General features: G+C 36.9%; 2 protein-coding genes across 11 annotated transcripts in view; one reads left to right on the forward strand and one right to left on the reverse strand.

The window, feature by feature from the left end:
• The window catches only part of LOC145991156 (uncharacterized), a 75197-nt gene extending 68829 nt beyond the window's left edge, over positions 1 to 6368 (forward strand). For all 7 annotated transcript variants that reach the window (XM_083126972.1, XM_083126975.1, XM_083126978.1 and 4 more), the window contains 4 exons: positions 763 to 890; positions 1387 to 1520; positions 1710 to 1932; positions 5385 to 6368. In XM_083126972.1, the coding sequence (XP_082983098.1) occupies positions 763 to 890; positions 1387 to 1520; positions 1710 to 1932; positions 5385 to 5535 (636 nt within the window). In that variant the 3' untranslated portion in view covers positions 5536 to 6368. The remainder of the gene's footprint in view (positions 1 to 762; positions 891 to 1386; positions 1521 to 1709; positions 1933 to 5384) is intronic.
• Positions 6369 to 13395: 7027 nt separating this feature from the next.
• Positions 13396 to 22544, reverse strand: part of Naprt (nicotinate phosphoribosyltransferase) — an 81354-nt gene continuing 72205 nt past the window's right edge. For all 4 annotated transcript variants that reach the window (XM_083126982.1, XM_083126980.1, XM_083126981.1 and 1 more), the window contains 3 exons: positions 22306 to 22442; positions 20585 to 20713; positions 13396 to 16752 (listed from right to left, as the gene is read on the reverse strand). In XM_083126982.1, the coding sequence (XP_082983108.1) occupies positions 16675 to 16752; positions 20585 to 20713; positions 22306 to 22442 (344 nt within the window). In that variant the 3' untranslated portion in view covers positions 13396 to 16674. The remainder of the gene's footprint in view (positions 16753 to 20584; positions 20714 to 22305; positions 22443 to 22544) is intronic.

Below are 22544 nucleotides of genomic sequence, written 5' to 3' on the forward strand. Positions count from 1 at the left end.
CACTTATGTTAATATTTTTTCACGCACCTGTTCTAGGGTTAATAAATGTGTGTTTCCAGGTGACTGTAATGCAAAAGATGTTGCATATTTAGACATATACTTTTTTAAGAAGGAGGCTATGGAGATTATCCATAAAAAAAATATAACAAAATGGCACAATTTTGCACTAAATTATAAGATATTTTATAGATATATATTGGATTGGTAAAATAATTGGTAAGTGGTATACCTGTCTTACAACCTTACATGTCAGCAATTACTGTGTCATTGCTATACCACTCGGCCTTGACTTTGTGCAATACACTTGCACGTAATCATGTATTGCCTGCTGCTCACCTTCTGAAGGTTAAGACAATGTTATTAAACTATTAATTATAAACTTTATTATTATTACATGTGACACCCTTGGTTCAGACACCTCTCAATATATAAATATATAGTTACTGCAACACGTTAAATTTGTTTAAGAGTATTTACAAATGTTAGTACATAACAGTTCCATACGAACTGTACTTATCACTCACGTAGAGTATGTGCAAATTCACAAATAAGATACACACTATTAAAATAGCTTTCATTTAATAAGAAAATATATTTTTCCATAAAGTAATATCAGTAATAATGAATGTAAATTGTGCATTTTACTAAAATTCTGCAAAATTTAGACTGTGCGAAACACTTGCACTTCAGAAAGGACATCAGTATTGGCTCAGCCGTACTTATAATTGAAATTCTCACAGTTGTCTGTAACATTTGTTCCAGGTGTATGAGTTAGGAGTGAAAGAAAAACTTTTCCTCTCCAAGTACCAGCGCTCCCTGTATAACATTGATCATCTGAAGAGTAGACCTTGGTGGACTCCAGAACAAACAACGTATGCCAGATACTTCAAGTAAGTATTTTTCAATTCGTTTTACATGTGGATTTGCATGAATGTGTTACCTTTGCAGCATACAAAACAAAAACAAGAACCGTATTTTAACTTCCAGTCAACCATTGAACACTTGGTTCAGACCCATCTTAATATATAGTTACTGCAACACTTTAAATTTGTTTAGAATATTTACAAATGTTAGTACATAACAGTTCCAGTCATCCATTTCATTGTTCTGTTGATTGTGTGTGCTGTTAATCTAGTATGTTCAAATTAAAAAACAAATGAAACAGTTACAACATGCACATTCTTTTGTCTTCATAATTTCTGGACCGACCTTGATTCTTCATCAGGGATAGGATAAAATTTGGTTAAAAGGTGTAAAAACTTTATCAAAATCGGTCTGAAAATTGTCAAAACAAGATGTATATGTTGTGACCTTGTTCAAAACATGTGGTGTGAAACAACTTTTTTCTTATTGTGATCAAATATTAATAGCTATTTTTATTTTCAGAAAATTAGCTGATAACTGGCAGATTATTCGGAAAGAGGGATTGGATGTGTTGAATGCAAAATCAATGTTCAAAGATGAGGCGGAAAATCTTCGAGATGTCGGAGACTGGAAGCAGTTTGAGCTATTTGCTAGAGGTGCATATTTTCTTTGATACTTTAATAATACAAATTAAAGTAATTGTAATGGCAGAGGTAAAATAACAAGTCATGAATAAAAACTAGTTTATGCTCCCACTGTAGCAGAGTACTCGGTAGCATATTGTAGTTTTACGGAGTTTAACTTTCTTTTTTGTTAAATTTTTTCTTTTTCTTTCTTTTTTCAAGGAAGGAAAGTCCAGGCAAACTGCGACCGAGTGCCACGTACATGTCAGTTGATTGGCGAATTCCCGGCAGCCTTCACTTGCAAGAGAGGGCAAGTGAAGTTCAGCGTGATGCATCCAGGAACGCACGTGTGGCCGCACTGTGGCCCAACGAACTGCAGACTCCGTGCTCATCTGGGACTTGTGATTCCACCGGGAACAGCAATTCGTGTAGCAGAAGAGACCAGGTATGATAAATTCCTTTAAATGTAAGGAATATAATGAAGGACGTGGAAATGCAGACTGGTGTGAATAACTTGAATGATTCGGATCTCTCGTTAAATGTTTGTTCATTTTGGACAAATCAGTGTAAATAACTGTTATCAGTGTCAGCACATCCATATCCTTACCTTATCAGCAAATATTCTAGGGCTCTGCCAATAGCAATGTCGACATATCGGTATCAGAAAGTTTCAGTTGGAATTTATCAGGGTTTGAAAAAAAAAGTTTTTTTTAAAAAAAAAACCAACCCTTTTTTTTTAAAAAAAAACAACCCACCTGGGCCCAGGTTTAATCTGTTGTTTTTTTTTGGGGGGGGGGGTAATTGTGTTTTGTCGAGCTTTTATACACTGGTCAAAACAATTAGGGGAGCAAGCAAGAAATCCCAAAACCAAAGTTGGAAAGTCAAAAGTAGCAATGTATGTTGATGAAGTGAGTGTGTCCTCAACCAGTACAATTCATCTGTGATGAATCATCAGCATGAAGAGCTCTCTAGTGACACCATAAGGCACGTGGCAGAATTTGTGATATGAGGAGCAATCACGAGGTCACTTGGGAACACCGGTTGTGTGGTGCTGGCAGACCGTAAGTGCAGGTGGGATTCAGTTGAGTAGTGTTGAATAGGAACGATCGCAGAACAACACGATTTAGGGGAATCTAGCGCATGGAGAGCCATTGGGAGGATGGAAGCAGATCAAACACAACGTGAGGTGGCTGCAGCCCTTGGTGTGTCACGCAGTGTCATTTCCAGGTTGTGGACACTATTTCAACAGACAGGTACAATACGAAGGAGGCCTGGGCAAGGTCGCCCACGGTCAACAACAGTTAGGGAAGACCAGTACTTAGCATTGTCGGCTCGCAGGAATAGGCAGCAAACTGCAACTGACTTGCAACGCAGCCTTGTTTTGGCAACAGGACGAAGAGTCTCGGGCCAAACTACGAAATCGCCTGCGGGAAAGGGGTCTTTATGCAAGAAGACCAATGGTGTGTGTCCCTCTGAATGCCAAACACCGTAGGGCCCGCAGACAGTGGGCTGTGGAACATCGTGAGTGGGGACATGGAGAGTGGAGTGGAGTGGAGTGGAGTGGAGTGGAGTTCAGTTCTCTTCTCGGATGAGTCGCGTTTCAGTCTCCAGTCAGATAATCGACGCAGTCTCATCTGGAGGGAACGTGGGACTCGCAATTATCCCGCACATGTGCGCGAAGTGTCTCAGTATGGTGGTGGTGGCTTAATGGTATGGGCAGGGATCAGTGTTGGTCGACGTACCCCCCTGCACATTATTCGGAACGGTACTTTGACAGCCTTACGGTACCGGGATGAGATCCTCAGGCCTCATGTTGTCCCAATGGCTGCAGATATCGGTGATCGTTTCATTTTTGTGGACGATAATGCCAGACCTCACCGAGCACGTCTGGTTGACGCCATGCTACGGGATGAGGGTATCGAACGAATGGTATGGCCAGCATCCTCCCCAGACTTGAATCCCATTGAACATGTGTGGGACACACTCGGAAGACGCATTGCTGCTCGGCCAGCGCCGCCTACAACTCTGCAACAGTTGGAAATGGCCCTTCTGGAGGAATGGCTGTCGTTGATAACCTTATTGGTTCCATGCAAAACAGATGTGCAGCTGTCATAGCAGTTCATGGCGACCACACGCCTTATTAGAGGTATGGATCTGTTGCGTATCTGTCCATTTCTGTTGTCTTATCACCGTGTTGTTCTCCTGATTTTGTGCAGTACTTTGCAGAAATCACCCCTAGAACTCTGTTGTGCTAATGACTCAATAGACATGTATTGTACTGGTTGAGGACACACACATCTAATCAAAATACATTGCTACTTTTGACTTACCAACTTTGGTTTTGGGATTTCTTGCTTGCTCCCCTAATTTTTTTGACCAGTGTAAATAAAATGTGAATACATATAATAATTCACATTTGTAATTGCCTTCAACCTACCCACTATTACAAAATTATATAAAGGGTGTCCCATAAAGTGCGCAACTTTTAAAAAAGTAATAAAACAGTTACATATCAATGAAAATGCATATATTCTTATATATTTACATTCAATAACATCTCCGATTTAATAGTGGAAATAGCACTTTATGGGACACCCTTTACCAATTGTATATATCTTCACATGATTTTTATGCAGAGTTAGAACAGGTCTTTGATAAATTCTGTCTGTATGATATGAAAATTCTGTTAGATGACTGTAATGCACAGATTGGCAAAGAAGAGACATTTAAACCCACGATTGGTAAAGAAAGTCTTCATGAATTAAGTAATGATAATGGTATAAGATTGATTACTTTTGCAACCTCAAAGAATTTAATTGTGAAAAGTACCACTTTTAAACATAAAGATATCCATAAATATACCTGGTCTTCTCCAGATGGTAAAACTCATAATCAGATAGATCATAGTCTCATTGATAAGAGAAGGCATACTAGTATAATTGACGTTCGTTCATATAGAGGTGCTGACTGTGCCAGTGACCATTATTTAGTAATTGCTAAATTAAGAGAGAGACTCACAGTGATAAATCATAAGCAACAAAATCTAAAAGCTATAAAATTTAATACAGGAAAATTTGCTGATGAAAGATTACCAAATTAAACTGGCAAATAGATTTGATGTTTTGCAGGATTTAAATGATGATGAAAATATAAATGAAACAGACGTAAATAAGAATTGGGAGCACATACGCAATGCAATTGAATCAGCAGCTAAAGAAAGTATAGGATACCATAAACCAAGAAAAAGTAAGCCATGGTTTGATAATGAATGACAATCTAATAGAAATAAGAAATCAGGCTAGACTTAGGTGGTTAAATAACTCTGGTGATACAAATCTAAGCAATTATAATAGAATAAAGCGAGAAGTTAACCACACATTTAGAAGTAAAAAAAAGAGATTACTTGAAAAGCAAGTGGTATGTAGATGGGGAAACATTCCTAAATAATGAGATGACTGTAAATAGCTTTTAGTGCTGATTAATACTTTCGTGGCTACGTAAGTCTTATTAAATTATTGATAATATCCAGACAACAGCGAAAGCAAACCACACGAAAATTAATGAGAATGTTCTAGAAGAAATTCTAAGCATATGTAATTTTTCAGAGTTTGGAATATCATAGCAGTTTTTCAAAAGAAGCTAAAAAATGGCTGACCTGACATCGGCCAAAGGTTCAGCCAAGCCTTACAAAGTAGAACTAATTTTGAGCAACAAGGGGGTGTCTTTTTTAAGAATGTTACAATTTTCTGATGGTTTTGCATCACATTTTAGAATTTTTGTGTATTACTATAGTATCAAATATGTGTGCTGTACCTCATTAATTCTTTACACTGACATTAGTCTTTAAAAAAATACCTTTTAATATATTTTCTTAATAATGAGTATATTATCTTTCAGAACTTGGAAAGAAGGAGAGTTCATAATATTTGATGACAGTTTCGAACATGAAGTGTGGCATAATGGAACCAGTACAAGGCTGGTGCTCATAGTCGACGTGTGGCATCCTGAAGTCACTGAGGCCGAAAGACGAAGCTTGCCAGCAATATGAAGAATCCTATTAGAACCTGCCATATCTGTATAGTTATGTAAAGTTGTATAACAGGGACTGAATGCAATTGTGCCTTTACTTAGGGAATGGGTTCATTGTTCATCTAATCATTTTATATTTCTATGGAAATAGGTCAATGTTTAATGCAGATAAAAGAAAATTTGTGACTTTTCTCATTTTCTCAGAGAAAAACAAACATAGTCAGACGAAAATCTCAAAAAGACTGAATGAATTTAAATATATCGACAAGTTAAGTCATTTTTTGATGTGATAGATCTTATTTATTAAACGTGTACATTAATTTTTATACATCTCAAAGTACATATATATATATTTTATAGATGACTACAAGTGTCAATTTTCTGCACACACTAATTAATTTTTATGATGCTCTCAAGGGATTACATTGTTGCTCAATGTTCATAACAATTGTGTAACATTGCAGTACACAAGAGGATAAAGCTTTTTGGTGACTGTGTAAGTCAATAATATTTGGTGGTTTTTACAAGTACAAATTTTGCCTATGAAGAGACAGGTGTGTCATGCTGTCCTAATGTATTTGTAAACTGCTTGCTTTGGGTAGCAGCTATGTGAAACTATCACTATTCATCTATTTTCCTGTGCAGTATTTTGTGGTTTGATGAAGTGGCTGTTGTGTGAAAACCAAGGTATGAGTGAAAAAGACATATTTATGGAATGTTTCTACAAGCACTAAATGTTTCAGTTGTATTGCAAAGTGCCTTTGTGTGATGTGAGAACTTGTAAATATAGCGGTGCCTGGTGACATTGTGTAAGTAAAATGTACACAAAAATAAATATTGCAACATGTAAAAGAGATTTGTTTTGTAAGTCTTGCTTGAGTTTAATAAACATTCTCTTGCATGTAGATATTAGGATTACACAGATCAACCAGTACTTTATGGGTACACTCAATGGCAAAAGAAACAGTAGGTGAACGATTTTCATTGTTTTCCATACATTGGTAATTGAAATAAAAACGTCCAATAAGTAGATAATCAACGGAATTCTATTGCATTAAACGAAGAATGAAAGTAGCAATGGACAATTTGCGTGAAACCCAGATTTTACATTCCCGCATTTCAAGCTTTTTCAGCTTTGTCCCCTCAAAAATGTAAAATCGAGGTTCCACTATATTATGTTAGTCGTCGGCTTTACTAACCAATAAAGGTGTGTTTTGTACAGTCACTGACCGCTTGTAATGCTTCCATTGAAAGTCAATGTATTTACTACAAGCTGGCAGTGTCCGTGACTGTAGAGTAGGGTGCAAATATTGCTCAGTAAATTGTCCATGACCATTTCCACAGACTTCTCCTAAGAGTTAAGGAATAGATGTCTACGTACGGTAATGCAGAGGTTATTGGGAATTTTGTTACAATTCTCAAAGCTCTCATTGCGTAAAACAAATATGCTAAACATGGTGGACAATTTGCTTCGTAACACTTATGCATCCCACTCTCCAGAGAATTGTTTCCACAGTTGCTCCTATTAATTTAGCATGAAGTGTTCTGGTGGAATTTTTATATATTGGTTATTTTGTTATTTCTCTGCTAATTTTAACTAATCCTGAGGGTGAGTGATGATTTGATGGCCACAATTAACACTGTCACACTGGTGGCAAGTTTGAAGTTCAACACCTCAACATATCCTTTTAGGTACATGATAAAAATCTCATGTTTGTTAATTCCATCTATAAACATATATTATTACCAGGGAATGGACTTATCTGAAGTGAAAATGGGCTAAATATGGACTTAAAATTGTAAAAATTTACGTCTTATAAGATACTACACCAGGGTGTCTACCAAAATAACAATCCAAAATTCTTGACTTTCATTACTACTACTTGACCTTTCTTTAGTTTTTCTTATTTAATCACTCCCTACTTAGGTATACAGTCAACTCTCGATTCAACGACCTTTCACAGTTCCCGGGAAAAGGGTCGTTATTGGAATTTGCACCAATTTTCAGCTTAAAGGGAGCTCAAACGGACACAAAGATGCCTAGGAGATGGTAACACCATGTATCCTGGTAGGTATACAACCTGTTATGCACAGGATGCATGTTGTGAGAAGGAAAATAGAACATGAAAAAGTTTTCACAAAAGAGAATTTAAAATAATGTTACTTTGTTTCAATTGTGCACAGTCGTTCCTTTCCCAGGAAATTCTTACAATTCTAGTTCATGAGAAACCCGTTTGCACAGAGCCCAATGGAAAGGAGAACAATCTCTCGCTTATTGCAAGCGAAACTTGAAGAATCTTGACACCAGCCAGACTGCTGCAAGCAAAAGTCTGGAGATAATCGGGCAGAATGAATGTTGGATTTTATACGGGTTTACTGGAGCATGGTCTGTTACAAGATTAACTGGTAAGATTAGATCTCTCGGGAGAAACAACACAACCTCTCTAGGTACCAGACAAAAAAAATAAAGGCAGGGCTGTAATTTTCATTCTGGTTCCGCTGTGTAAAATACATCGTAAAAAAGTCACTTTTCTTTGCTTCAACCAAATTCATTCACCCTCCTTCCCCATTCAAGGGAGCAGTCCAAACTCCTTCCTTGACTTGCATTGTAATCCAGCGTGAAAAAGGAAACTTGCGATCTGTTTTCACCCAATGCATATTCTAGGACACGTCATTAACCCTTAGTCCGCCCCCGTAACACATATGTTACAAAAAAAGTATGTCCCTTGTAGCCGCTGTAACACATATGTTACACACAGCTTTAGATACAATTATCGAGGGTTTGCCACACTTATATTTGTATATTGAGGTTGAAACACTGACAGTTCATTCGGGAACATGTTTTGCAATCGTGTTTACGAAAATTCCAATTCTCCCCCCCCCCCCTTCCTTTCTCGGAATATGTCACGTGTTTGGGCTTGGGCTCACGTGTTGGCTTGTTGGCTCTCGTCAGTTGACAGACACAATAAGTGCTTGGTATTTACGATGCTGTTTTCCTCCAAGCTTCCAATGCTGTGATTTAGTACTGATAAGGCACACATTCGTCTTTGTGTTTAGACCTGGTGATCCAGCTAAAGTAGTGGCGGGGGGGGGGGGGGGGGGGGGGCAAGGAGAGAGGGGATTGGATGAGGTTTGGCTGTGTCAGCTTTCTGTCGCCCCTATGTTAGAAATGCAATGAAGCTTGACGATAGCCAGAGGCGCAAGAAGCGTGAGTCTATCCAGAAGTAGAGACAAAACAAACGATTGCAAAGGCTCCCTTCCCTCCTCTGTTAGGAAAAGCCTCGCCATAAACAGTTCGTATCATATAACAGCTCATCGATTTCCCCAAGGCACAATCGTTTCCTTCCGGACATATTTCCACAAAGAGCCGAATCAACAGGGAAGAAATAGATTCACAGTAGCTACACAAGATGCAAGTGCAAACGAAAAAAAGCGAAAGTTCGAGTTTTCTCCCCAAAGTAGCTGGAGAAGAGGAGGCAAACTCCACATTTTTACGATTTTTCATTGAAATTCGGGGGATGTAGCCCCCGCCCGTAAGCCCCCCGCGATTGGGGCATCCAAATTTTACTTGGTTGCATGCACTGATGTTCTACCTGCAAAACAAAAGTTATCCGAAGTAGATTGGTCCCATAGTGTCAGTTATATAACAATTTTATGAATAATATGCAAATTGGCTAAAATTCGCTAGAGTTTTACGTTTTGCCTTATTATTCAAATTGTGTTGCACCCATGAACATGAATCAAGTTTCATTCTGTTGCGGAAGATACATTCTTTGAACAAAAAGCAAAAGTTCCGGTTTTCTTCCCAAAGTAGCTGGAGAAGAGGGGGCAAACTCCACATTTTTGTTTTTTTCATTGAAATTTGGGGGATGTAGCCCCCGCCCGTAAGCCCCCCGCGATTGGGGCATCCAAATTTTACTTGGTTGCATGCACTGATGTTCTACCTGCAAAACAAAAGTTATCCGAAGTAGATTGGTCCCATAGTGTCAGTTATATAACAATTTTATGAATAATATGCAAATTGGCTAAAATTCGCTAGAGTTTTACGTTTTGCCTTATTATTCAAATTGTATTGCACCCACGAACATGAATCAAGTTTCATTCTGTTGCGGAAGGTCCATTCTGTGAACAAAAAGCAAATGTTCCGGTTTTCTCCCCAAAGTAATTGGAGAAGAGGGGGCAAACTCCTCATTTTTATGTTTTTTTTCATTGAAATTCGGGGGATGCAGCCCCCGCCCGTAACCCCACCGCGGTTGGGGCATACAAATTTTACATGGTTGCATGCACCGATGTATTGCCTGCAAAACAAATGTTATCCGAAGTAGATTGGTCCCATAGTGTCAGTTATAACAATTTTATGAATAATATGCAAATTGGCTAAAATTCGCTAGAGTTTTACGTTTTGCCTTATTATTCAAATTGTATTGCACCCACGAACATGAATCAAGTTTCATTCTGTTGCGGAAGGTCCATTCTGTGAACAAAAAGCAAATGTTCCGGTTTTCTCCCCAAAGTAATTGCAGAAGAGGGGGCAAACTCCTCATTTTTATGTTTTTTTCATTGAAATTCGGGGGATGCAGCCCCCGCCCGTAACCCCACCGCGGTTGGGGCATACAAATTTTACATGGTTGCATGCACCGATGTATTGCCTGCAAAACAAAAGTTATCCGAAGTAGATTGGTCCCATAATGCGAGAGTTATTACGATTTTTCTCTATGTATACGAATTCAAATTTCGCGCTCAAAGCCTCGGCGACACTGGGCTTACTTTCGTCAGACCGCGCGGCGTACTAAGGGTTAAACAGCTTGGCAGTCGATAATCATTCGGGTTTGGAATTGAATTTCACTTTAAACTGTATATTTAGTCCCGATTAGCCCATCCGCATAAAATGAACTGAAAACAAGCTTTATGAAACTGCGCATTTTCACATATCAAAATGGTAGATCGTTATTTACTCTCCCGATGTCAAACACCCACTCCTCCAAAATAATGTCTTTTTAATCGGTCTCAGCGACCATTCCTACATTGAACACTTTTTTCTTTTTCCTCCACATGAATGACTGAAGAAAAGCGGATGCAAATTAAATTTACAGATTTGCTTATCAGAAGGCGCAGAACATGAAGTTATTTTAACTCTTCTTTTCCTTTCTGACGATCCATCGAATTTAGTTATCGTCAAATCAAAACAGCTTTGCGAGATTCAAAACAATAACTTTTTCCTTCGCTGGATGAGTCATCGCTGTTAAAGAGCTTTGCAGACGCTAGACAAAACACTGGCGCCAGCTGCATCGTAAAAACAAGGAGACCGGCTGGTAGTACGAGCAGGCGGAAGAGAAAAATCCCAGCATTTTAAAGATAACGCAACTGTGGAAGACGGAACTTTTAACAGCAGCGTAAAGAAGAAAGAAATGACCCTTGCTTTACCTTTTACCCTGCAACAGACAATAATACGGGCAATATTTCCTATGCAGACAACAGCATTAAAAAATAAATAAATTTAAAAAAAACAACTGAATTCTACAATCATCAACATTGCGGTGCACACCAGTGGCGGAGAATGAGCTGGGGAAAGGGTAGAGGGTCACTTTTTTTTATAACTTGTTGTATGGTTTTTGTTAGTTTCCAAGAATATATCCAGAACTGGTTGCCCCATTTTAGACGTCAAAGGAAAGGAAGAGGGGTGGGTCCTTTTCCACCCTCGCCTGTAATCAGTCCGCATCAGCAAGAAAATCGTGGCTGAAACAATCTGCATCGCATCCCCCCCCCCCCCCTACGTTTTCTGACAGGAAATGAGGGAGAAGTCAGTAAGCAAATGGAACACTTTTTTGGCAGATATTACGACATCGACACAATTAGGAAAACGTATGAAGTGGGAAACGGGAGTTATGATGCACGTAAGATCGAAGTAAACTTTTGTGGAAACGTGGATGACAACGCATTAAGCGGGTTGACGATCTTTAGTTCGCCTATGTGGTTTTGATTATCTCTAACAGTTTCGCTTTTTTATGAAGTGTTGAAGGAACAAAGAACACGTTTTGAATGAAAGCGATTACCGGAAGTTGTCGGCTACAAGGCCGAGAGTTGCTAACTCACGGGAACCTGCCGAACTCTAGGTCAGAGCTGGACAGATGGGCCAGACTTCCAGGTGCCACGCATCTGTATTTTCGTACATTCCTGCGATCTTATCTCTCAGGGTGGTGTATTTATCGATGAAAGAGCTTGACCTGCCATAACACACTGACAAAGACTGCAAGTCCAGCAGTCATTTCAGGCTGCTTCCCCCCTCCCCCGCGAGTTTTCAGCAGCTCTTAGGACAAGGAAACAAGTCAAGTCGATTTAAAATAACATCCAAGCACATTTGATCTTCTCTTCTGGCGTATCCAAGAGCAAGCCTGGCACATTGGGTAGCGGCCATCGGGTGCGGGGTAACATTGGAGCACTTGAGGGAGGGGAGGGCAGAGGTCAAGTGCTATTGGATATCACGCAAGCATGGTGTGGTGGTGTACATTTTTAGTTGAGACCCAATTGTGAGCGGTAGAGCGCTCGTAAAGGGAATTAGTGGAGGAAAAAACAATGCATTTTTCGGCCGATTTCCTTCAATTTTTCAACTTTTTTTCGAAATTTTTCTATTTTTCTCTAAATTTTTCACGGTTCCCGGGAAAAGGGTCGTTATACCCGGGGTCGTAGAATCGAGAGTTGACTGTAGTTGGAAATTAAGAAAATATATATTTTTATTCAAGACTAAACTGAAGCTGTACTTTATCAACCCATACCAAGAGATTTAGACTTGCTTTAATTATTAATACATGTAAAAAATAATGCTTCAACAGGACACTCCAGAGCAACTTCTAAAATTGTATTAAATCTCGGTACAGGTATATATTATAACAATGTAAATTCACTATAGTGTACCAAAATTTTGTTGTAAGTGTTCGAACATGAATTTCCTTCTGTTGTCTATTAAGATGAATTTATATTGACAAACTGCTTTCAATATCGCAATAAGTAATGGGGAGTGTATTTCAAATTTTGTCAGTTATTCGCAAGAAATTCACCCAATTCTTTCGGTCACACAGGGACACGTTGCATAAATATGGAGACACCCTGTGTAAATAAGTAAAATGTCAAATATGAGCCAAACCCTAATATATGTGCAAATATAGAAAATAAAAAATGAATTTTTTGAGTACATGCCATGATGCACAAAGTAATACAAAATATAACTGATTTCAGCTTCATACATAAATATGTATACACACACAAATCCATTCCCTGATTATTACCAACACAAATATGATAATCCTTGTATATTCCTCATGCAAAAAAAATAAAGCCTTTTCACCTTAAAGTAAAATTATACAATAATAAGTTTTAGCAGGAGCAATTACTATAGTATTAACAGATTGATATTTAAATACATAGAAAGAAAAATACAGGAATTCTACACAAGTTTTATTCTCTGCAACAACTCTGGCAAGATGTAATCACAGTCACAAATTACAATTGCTAAAAAATAAACCAGCTATATAACAAACACACTTGTATGTGGTGTTCCATAATGCAATCTTGGTTCAGGGAGACAAAAAAAATAAAAGCATTATTGACAAGATAATTACAGAGTAATATAAACTTTTCCCTGCAAGCTAATACTAACCATTAGAAAACAAAATTATATGTTGTTCATGCACACTTTGCTTATTTCTGTAAAATTACATGAACATCACATTAGAATGTTCCAGCATGATCCACAATACATTTTACAAAAAAAAAAAAAATATATATATATATATATATATATATATATATATATATATATATAGTACACTATAAGAAAAACTACAAAATAGTTAAAACAAAAATGGGTCTAAATATGCATTATCAGGAAGATGTAAGCCATAATTATCTAATGATTTTGAAAAAAAAATTGCAGTTTTTTTTTTTCTCCCTCACATGGCACATCATCAAAACATCACAGTTACCTATGTGCAACATATCTAACATTGTAATGTCCCAGAAATATTACTGAGAAAAAAAAAGCTTCATTTCAAGGAAAAATTATTAAGGCTGAAGTAAAGAAATTACTATTCTATTTTTCAACAATGGAAAGGGAAGGAGAGCAGATATATGAGTCATTGCGGATATTACAGGCGAACTCGACAAAGGTAATTTTTTTTTATTGTTGCATCATATGCATTCAAGAATGTAGAAACTCGCGCAATGTCTGACAGGAGTCTACCTTGCCTCTAATACTCCAAAATTTGCTTCAGAATGGGACAGACATTTGAAAACTGCAGATTCCTGCAACTTGTTTTTTTGCAAATCTGCCCCTAATATCCGCAACGCCTCATAATTCTGTGTCAATATCTGCTTTCCAATACAATTCAAATGTTATTCTAGAAAGTACATGATCGCAATAGATGTCTACGATTCTTCTTTCTGTTGCAAGGGAAAAGATCACATGAATAAACTAAGTTTCAAGTAAAACCATCAATATCCTTTACATTCAAAATTATGTGTAAGGCATGAAATTCTCTGTCCACTGTATGAAAGAACGCGCTAGCTGATTAAGAACAACGTTTGATCTACTGAAAAATGAATAACACAAAACAAAGTTGTTGAACGTCTATTGACAACTGTGCAATGATTGTTGTTCCTCCTTTACACTTGTTCACGTTCACTGTTCGGAAAAAAGAAATGCTCGTCTTTGTATAATCTTAACCACCTGTGCCTACTTTCAAAGGATGAATTTCACTTTATACTGCATATATTTTAATTTTTAAATAGTGATTATAAAGGTTGGATATCTTAAAAGCATGTGATGCTTCATGTTAGGTACCCTTAAGGTATCGAAAATTCAACAGAAATGCCCTTGTGCAAATTCTTGGAACAAAATGACACTGGTGTATATCATGGCTAAAATACATTATTAAAAAAATAAGCTGAACTTTAGAATTCAAATAAAACATAGCTTACAAAATTAACATTGGCAGACATATTTTTCTACCACAGACAATAAATATTAGCTCACCTAAAGCATCTTGTATTAGTATGACAACACATGATGCAAAGAAACCTTTGTTGGAAACCATCGCATAAGGAAGTTTCAATTGATGTAATTGAATAAACTTAGTAGCTAATGTTGGACACAAAAGTTATACTTAAAACGAACTTTCATTATACAAGCTTGTACCTTGTTCAAATTAATGCACAATATTTGCACATATCACTAGATCTTCCTACTTATATTGTTATTTCATATCTCGCTTTTGCAAGTTTCTTTGAACAGAAATTGTGACGCACAATTCAAGTGCTTCCATTATACAGATTTACATTTTTGTTTTATAGAACTTCATATCTTATGAATTCATTAATTCACTATAACATATGTGCATGCATGAATATGACAATTATTCATAAATTACCAAGATAGCTATACACACCAAAACAAACTATACCAGCTTACTTTAAAACATTTTTTTTATTGAAGTTTAGTTTATTTCAAGTTCACTTTAAGCAGTAAAGTTAAACGAAGTGCTCGGGTGCTAGTAGCTTAGCAACGAAGAACAGTGGGTACCAAAGAGTTACTAGTTAAAAACTGTAAATATTTACTGGACACGATCAAATGCATAAAAAATGAACTGCTATTGAGAAATGATTACCCACAATCAGAGAACAATGAATGTACAACTGCAGTTACTTTTTGTTTTAGATCTGAATTTCATTCTGCATCAAAAGAAAGATCACAGAACAGATTATGTATTAACAAATATATCTGTAACAATCCAATTAAGTTTAGTTTGTAACTCACTAATTCTGATATCTTTCATCTATACACTTTCACACACCCTAATCAAGAATACTACAGAAGGAAAAAAAACTAAGTGTATTGCCGCTAACAGCGAGTGAAAATATTCTTCAACTTTCCCATTTTTTATTTTCACCCACTGCAGCTAAAAACTTATTTTTATTTCCACAAATAATTTCTGCTATTATTACTTTATGTATGGCATTAATATTTTCAGAAAATATATGTCAAATGCATGTAGCATCACAGCGTGCATGTGCATGCTAACGAACATTGACCGTAAGGAACTAGCTTCACGTGTACGTATTGGAATGTAAGGAATTGTTCCCGAAATAGAACTCCTGTATTTTGTCTGGCAAATATCACAAATTGTACCGTTTCAAATACAATGCTTCTAACAAAGTTAAGTACAGCTTACGCAATCACATAATGTGATTAAACACTAACGAGGATATATTTATTATCTACTGTTGTCTTTTCACTTCTTTTTTTTCTTCTTGATCACACGTAGCACATTTAAAACCTACTCTACAGCAAACAGTGATGCATTTACACTTCTTTCATAAAAAAATAAATACTAATCATTTTTTTTTATAACAAATCGCATAGAAGAGTATCAGGCACTTTCTGTGCTGAGTTTAGCCTCCGTTAACAGCCATAATAACTTCTTTAGTACTACTAATCACTTCTAGGAATATTAATTTATAGACATATTTTACAGAGTTATATTTTAAAACCCACAAACTTATTTAAGCAAAATCTAACGCACAGACATTCTCAAAAATGCAGTGATGTTAAAAAAAATCCCCACTAAGAAACCAAGCAATCTTTTTGCAATAAACATAAAAGAAAACTTCCACCTCCCGAAAATAAAAACACTTTGGATCCTATATATTAGAAAATTATGCAATATGTTTCACATTATTTTAAAACTTTTATCTAAAAAGAGGGCGATGATTCACACTATCTTCAAACCATATTATACTCGGCTATAATGCAACTCAGTGTTAAGAAATTATTATAGGCACATCTGTATTTAAAAATACTGCGAACTGCAGTTAATAAAACCTATTATGTACACATTACAGCCACTCAAAACATTATTTGTACACAATACTTATTATGACCATACCATTAGCTTGTGCTCACAAATCTTAAATTATTTATTATTGTAGAATGATTGCTAATAACCAATCATATCACTTTACAGATGAAATTCAACCATTTTTTTTTTACTTCTTATTCTTGATCTGTTGGTTCTTCAATACTACCTTAATACTTTTCTATCCCTCACAATCATTAACAATTCACTTTATTGGCATATCCAGGCAGCAAGGACCAATGACTTCAGCTTCAAGACAACTCACCTATCGGTGCATTACGAAGCCACAGGTCATGGATGAAACTGTACAATCCATTACTAACAGATACCTGAAAGATATAAATGAAAACACTTTGTAAGAACGCGTTTCAAAGCTTGCTTGCAACTGTCATTTTGTTTCACATTTGTCAACATTATGGCCATTGTTGTCTTTCACTAAGTCAACAGGCTTGGTAAAATCGGGGCCAATGCCTTATTCTCATCTATTTAATTGGATATCACCACGATCATATGGTTGAAAATCAGGTGTGGCACTGAAATAATGACAAGCAGAAGTCAGTCATTCATTATGCATGCCGTCAGCATGAATGACCTTCCGGAAGCATAACAGCTTGATAAATGGTCCCTGAAGAGTTTTCTGAGGGAATGGTAGTTATGCTGGCTTTCAGCTCGGCAGAGCCTGTCCATGTGCCTGATAAATATGATCTTTCAAGAATCCCCACAGCCAGAAATCGCATGGGATCAAGTGCCGGGGAACGGAGTGGCCAAGCACATAGAAAATCTCTGTAGATGGCACAATCGCTGCCAAAGTTGGCATGAAGCAGGTCATTCAGTTGTCAACCAACATGCAAGAATGCTGCATCTTGACAAGGAACTCAAACATCATCTACCTAACTTCAAAAGATATTACCTATCTAAACTCACATCCCCTTGGGTCTACAAGTCCACTTGCCAATGCTACAGCAGATTCACAACAATAAAACAATAAACCTTACATATGCAATGATTTTTACTAATTTTATTGACCTGACCATTTTCCATGCCTCTTGTTACAACCCAGAAGTGTCCATGACTGTACAAACACAATGAAATGTTCAGTCTTACTCCGGGTCCCCACTGTGACATATTTCTCCGCAGATCGTTAAATAATAGTTTAAAACATTCTACAATTTTCCTCTTTGCATTCCGGTACGCTTTGTGTCAGTCTTTTGTTTGGGAAACTAGATTGCAGGAATCGCCGCTAGAGGGTCTGAGTGTACCATTGTCGTTTCTCCACTTCTGCATGCTCACAGTACAGCAACGATAGACTCGGAACTGACCGAGGTTGTGATGCAGCAACTTCACTTTCACTTCGCCGGAACTTCGACATGCAGTAACAGACGCGCTCTCTCTCTCTCGGATGGTGCTTCGAAACAAGAAGAAGTGGCCTTTCAGCTTGTAACCGTTTTCTCGTATAACATCATGGTTTTGGCAGTGTTGCGAAGGAAACGAGTGGTTTTGATTATACGAGTTCAAGAGGTAGTACCGTGTTAACAAAAAGATCGTTACTGCAACGTGAAGGAAAGAAGCACAACAGGAATATCACGAAGTATTTGACCAAGACCAATTTAACGAACTTATGGTGAGTTTTTCTGAACATTTGAAGGAGCAGTTTGGGTCTAGTCTAATTACAAGAGGAATGACAGACATGTGCCAATACGAGAAGTGATATTTTTGAGAATATCAAACTGTCCGACAACGTGTGTTTTAGTGAAGAAATAGATGGCAAATTGTGATAATCGCTCCGAAGTACTTTTCCTGCCTTAATTCCCAAGAAAGAGCAATGCAGCGATTGGAATCTTGCATCTTGTGAAGTCTACCAAGTTTCGATAGGAACGTCTACACACATGTGGTTTTTTTGACGTCAAATTCAACTTCTACCCTCTGTTCCTGGAAGTGCAAAAATGGGCGACCGTTCCGTAGAAGGAAGGCGTTAGGAGAGTACATTACGGAAGCAAGAAAACACTTCAGATGTTAGTCTATCTTCATGGATTTGCGTTGCAGAATTGTGAGATATTGAGGTATGTACCGTTATTAGTGGTTCAAGTAATGGTGATTTGTAGAAGTGCCTGAAAAAGAATATTGCATAAAAGATTTGTCTACTTATGCGCTGCTTTTCGCTGGCAGAAAAGACAACTAGTCAAAAAACTTCCAGTGACGTCTTGAGTGTGACGAGTCACAATCCTCGCAATTGACCGAAGTTACGAATTGAGACGTTCCCTTTTTCTACATGCCTAATGGGATTTTTGTGCATACGATTAGTGTGTCGTGAACAGACTTTGCACTAACCAATATATATTTGACTTAACGTGAGAAATCACTCCCCCTCTTCTATTTATTGTACGGATAGATGCACGTCGTTTCTAGTGATTGTAAGAGCACCAGACGTTAAATATTTGTTGTTTTGATGTAAAATGCCAGGTTGAATCAAAAGAATAATTATCAAATGATTAACCAGTAAAATTTAAGATACTTGTTCAAAGAAACAAATGAAGGATTAGACATTCGTAAATTTGAGTCGTAAATATTGTAGACGTAATTGAAGTTGAGATTTAATTCATGTTCTGTTATTATAATACAAGAATTGACGCTGGGTCGTCTGGATGTTATTGATGTATTTTGTGGCAAAATAATGAATCTACGTTGCGGCGACTATTATAATAAACTAAACAGACAACTAAACAAAAATTGTCGTTCTCCATTATACTAGAACTCATGTGTCTGTATTAACATTAGTATGTTTAGGAATGATAATAAGTTGAACATGCAAGTATTTAAGTCTTGATAACAATTTGCAAAGTACTACGAAGTAAAGTTAAGATATTGGCGCACACTAATGTGAACTTGCTTGTCGATACTTGGACACATTTGGCGACTGAACTAGCACTGCAATCTTCATATTTAATTGAATATTTCTAGACTACTTATACAGTAAAACCTGTCTATCCCGGAACTTGATGGTTCCAAGCAAAATTTTCCGTCTTAACAATTTTCCTTCTTATACAGGGTCGACTTTAAATACAGTATAGAGTGCTGCAGGAAATAATGGAAAGACAGATTTACATTTCGCATTACTTATAATGTAGAGTACTAATGCATGTACGTACATGAATAAAATGCGATACAGTCGCAATAAGCATAACAGAGATTACAATTATGTAACTACACAACATGTTGGTACACTTTTTACAGTATTGTAAGAACGTACAGTACGTACTTATGTATCTTTTCGAACCTGGGACCCCTGGTGTCGTAGCGCGAAGTGCATAGAGAGAAAGAGAAAGATTGAAAGATGGAATAAGAGAGGTGAAGAAAGATTGAGATAAAAGTGAAGAAAAAAGAAAGAAACAAAGATAACAAGAAAAATAGAAAGATGACGAAAGAACAGAGGAGAAATAGACAAAGAAAGGTGGAGAAAGAGGGTAAGAGATGAAAGAAAGAAACTGAATCATAATGGCTATGAGGATTGTAGCGCATTCTTTCATATCGACAATGTTACAGATAAGCGAATGGCAACAGAGGGGTGTTCAACTTACAGTAAGAATTGCATTGTTTTCTTGCGAGCGAAAAAAATAAAGGAAGAAATTTCCATCTTACTGAGAATAAAAACATCTCGTTGGTCTTTAAATGGTGTTCCGTTTCCGCGTTAAGGAGGTTTCCACCTTTAACAGGTCATTTTCAGGTATAAAATCTGTCCGTTCTGAGGACTTTTTTTCCGTATTTACAGGTTTCCTTCTTATAGAGGTTCCGGGATATGCAGCTTTTACTGTATTTTGAATATTGATGATTGTATTTTTATCCGAGAATTCTATCTTGGGTGCTGGTTCTCTAACGAGACTGAGGAGACATGAAAAAACATGTCAATAGCTTCACACGTAGAGACTATTGTAATTATTAGGTATGGGTACATTTTTGATCTGCGGCCTCAGTCCACGTCTTCCTAATTATTATTTGCTCTGCCCACCTAATACATTACACCACCTATACACCTGGCTTTACAGACTACTGGGATAACTGCAGAGGCTGACACAAAATGCATATTTCATATACTTAGCATAAAATTTGCCCTTTTGGCCAATACACCAAAATATGCTCTTACAATTGTTCAGAAATGTCACATACCTTGTACGGTGTGGGATTCAAATTGCGTTTGTGATCTTGTCTCACCGTTCTCAAAGAATCCTGCACGTGCTGTTTCACATCTTCTAGTTTTGCTAATGGGCTGCAGATCTTTCCATTCTGCCAGTAAATCTGTCAGATGTTAAAGAGAAATTAGTAATAGTATTGAAGAAATATTGTAAACTAGGGCTGAGGCATTAATCGGTACTCTATTGACATCGGCCGATATAGTTATATCAGTGTAAAGGTAAAATTAATGATAATTTTACAGGTTCTATATATCTACAAATATCTTACAATTTTTGTGCAATATTGTTCCATTTTGTTATAATTTTTATGGATATAAACATATAATCTCCAATGTGTACTTTTTTTTCTTAAGTAACTGTCTGAAAATGCAGCTTCTCATGCATTGCAAAAGTAAAAAAAGTAAAGTGCTCCCCTATGCTTTGCACAATGACATGAAGGCATGTAGGGGGTATGGAGTTGGGGCCCCACACTTTCTTGATCACGGCTGAAGGTGGGGGTTATGTGATCAGCACCACGACCCTAGATGCCTTTACCTCCCAGTGTTTCCTCCAGGTACCCACTTTATATGATGCTGGGTGGGCACCGGAGCCACTTGAACAGGTGGAACAAAACCCGGTTCTCCCCTGCTTGGGATCAAACCCAGGTCTCTCGCATGGTAGTCAGACACCCTAACGACTGAGCTCCTGCGGCTATTACATTGTAAAAGCTTGGTTCAATTGGTAGCATACATTTATTAAGGAAGTCAATGAACCAATTGGGATTTTATATCAGATTGGTAGAATATCGGTTATCGGTATAGGTAAATTTTATATCGATATCAGAAAAATGTTCATATCGGCCCATCCCTACTGTAAACATAATAATTACACAGCATGTACAAGTTACATATTAATTATATAAAACACGACATGTTTGTTGTTATTTTTATCTTTACACTTAAAACTAGGAAAGAACAACTCCTTTGGACAAGCCCTTTGACCACTAAAAACTGCCAAGCAACTTTTCACAGCATGACCAGAACAGCGAGTTAAAAAAGCCACGCTCTCCAACAGTCAACACTGAAATTTTGGAGCTCCACCAGAGATCCAACTGTGCCATGTGCCTGATCAAGAATCAAACCCAGGTGAACTGAGCAATATAAAAATGAACAAAATATGTTAGCAGTAGCACAAACTTTTCACTCTTTTAACACATAATATTAGGATTAATATTCAAAATCCAACTGATCAGAGGATTCAGCCCTATAATCAACATTTAACTATGAACATAATCTTCTAATTAAATAAAATAATTATTTTAGAAACTAGAACACCATTTTAAGCACCATAGTTACATATCAATACAATTTTACACAGAATTTCATTTGTTTTTTCAACAATAATTATAATTATGAAGGAAAAAAATAAGAAAATATACATAATGCTCAATTGGCAGTTTCAGCCCATAATTGTCTATCTCGACAGAGTTTTTCAATCAGAAAACAGTATACTTATAAACTCTTATATTAAATTATTATACGGGAGTGGGCTCTTCTCAATAAATAATTGGAATCTGTACCTTCAGCAACTACAGAAGTGTCACAGATATTTTCTGGTTTTCAAAGCAAACCATGTGGTCCAAGAAATATACATGCATATGATTTTGAAAATCTAAACAAAAATATTGTGATAAAAATAATAACACAACACTAGTACCTTGTATAGAGATTCAACTCTTGCTGGCGTGACCCATGCTCTTTTTGACTCCAGGAAAGGATGACGACATAAAACTTTCTGTCCAACTTCTGGAGGTGGTTCAATTGATCGCTGCATGATGTCTATTAAAGCATGGCCTGCAATATGGAGAAAAATAATTAAAACTACAGGGGTGTGTTTGACATTACAATTTTTATCAATACCTGTAGCACAGACTTAACCTAATCTTTTAAAATTAG

This window comes from Lepisma saccharinum, chromosome 8 (assembly GCF_977018435.1).
Source record: "Lepisma saccharinum chromosome 8, izLepSacc3.1, whole genome shotgun sequence".
NCBI classification, from domain to species: Eukaryota; Metazoa; Arthropoda; class Insecta; order Zygentoma; family Lepismatidae; genus Lepisma; species Lepisma saccharinum.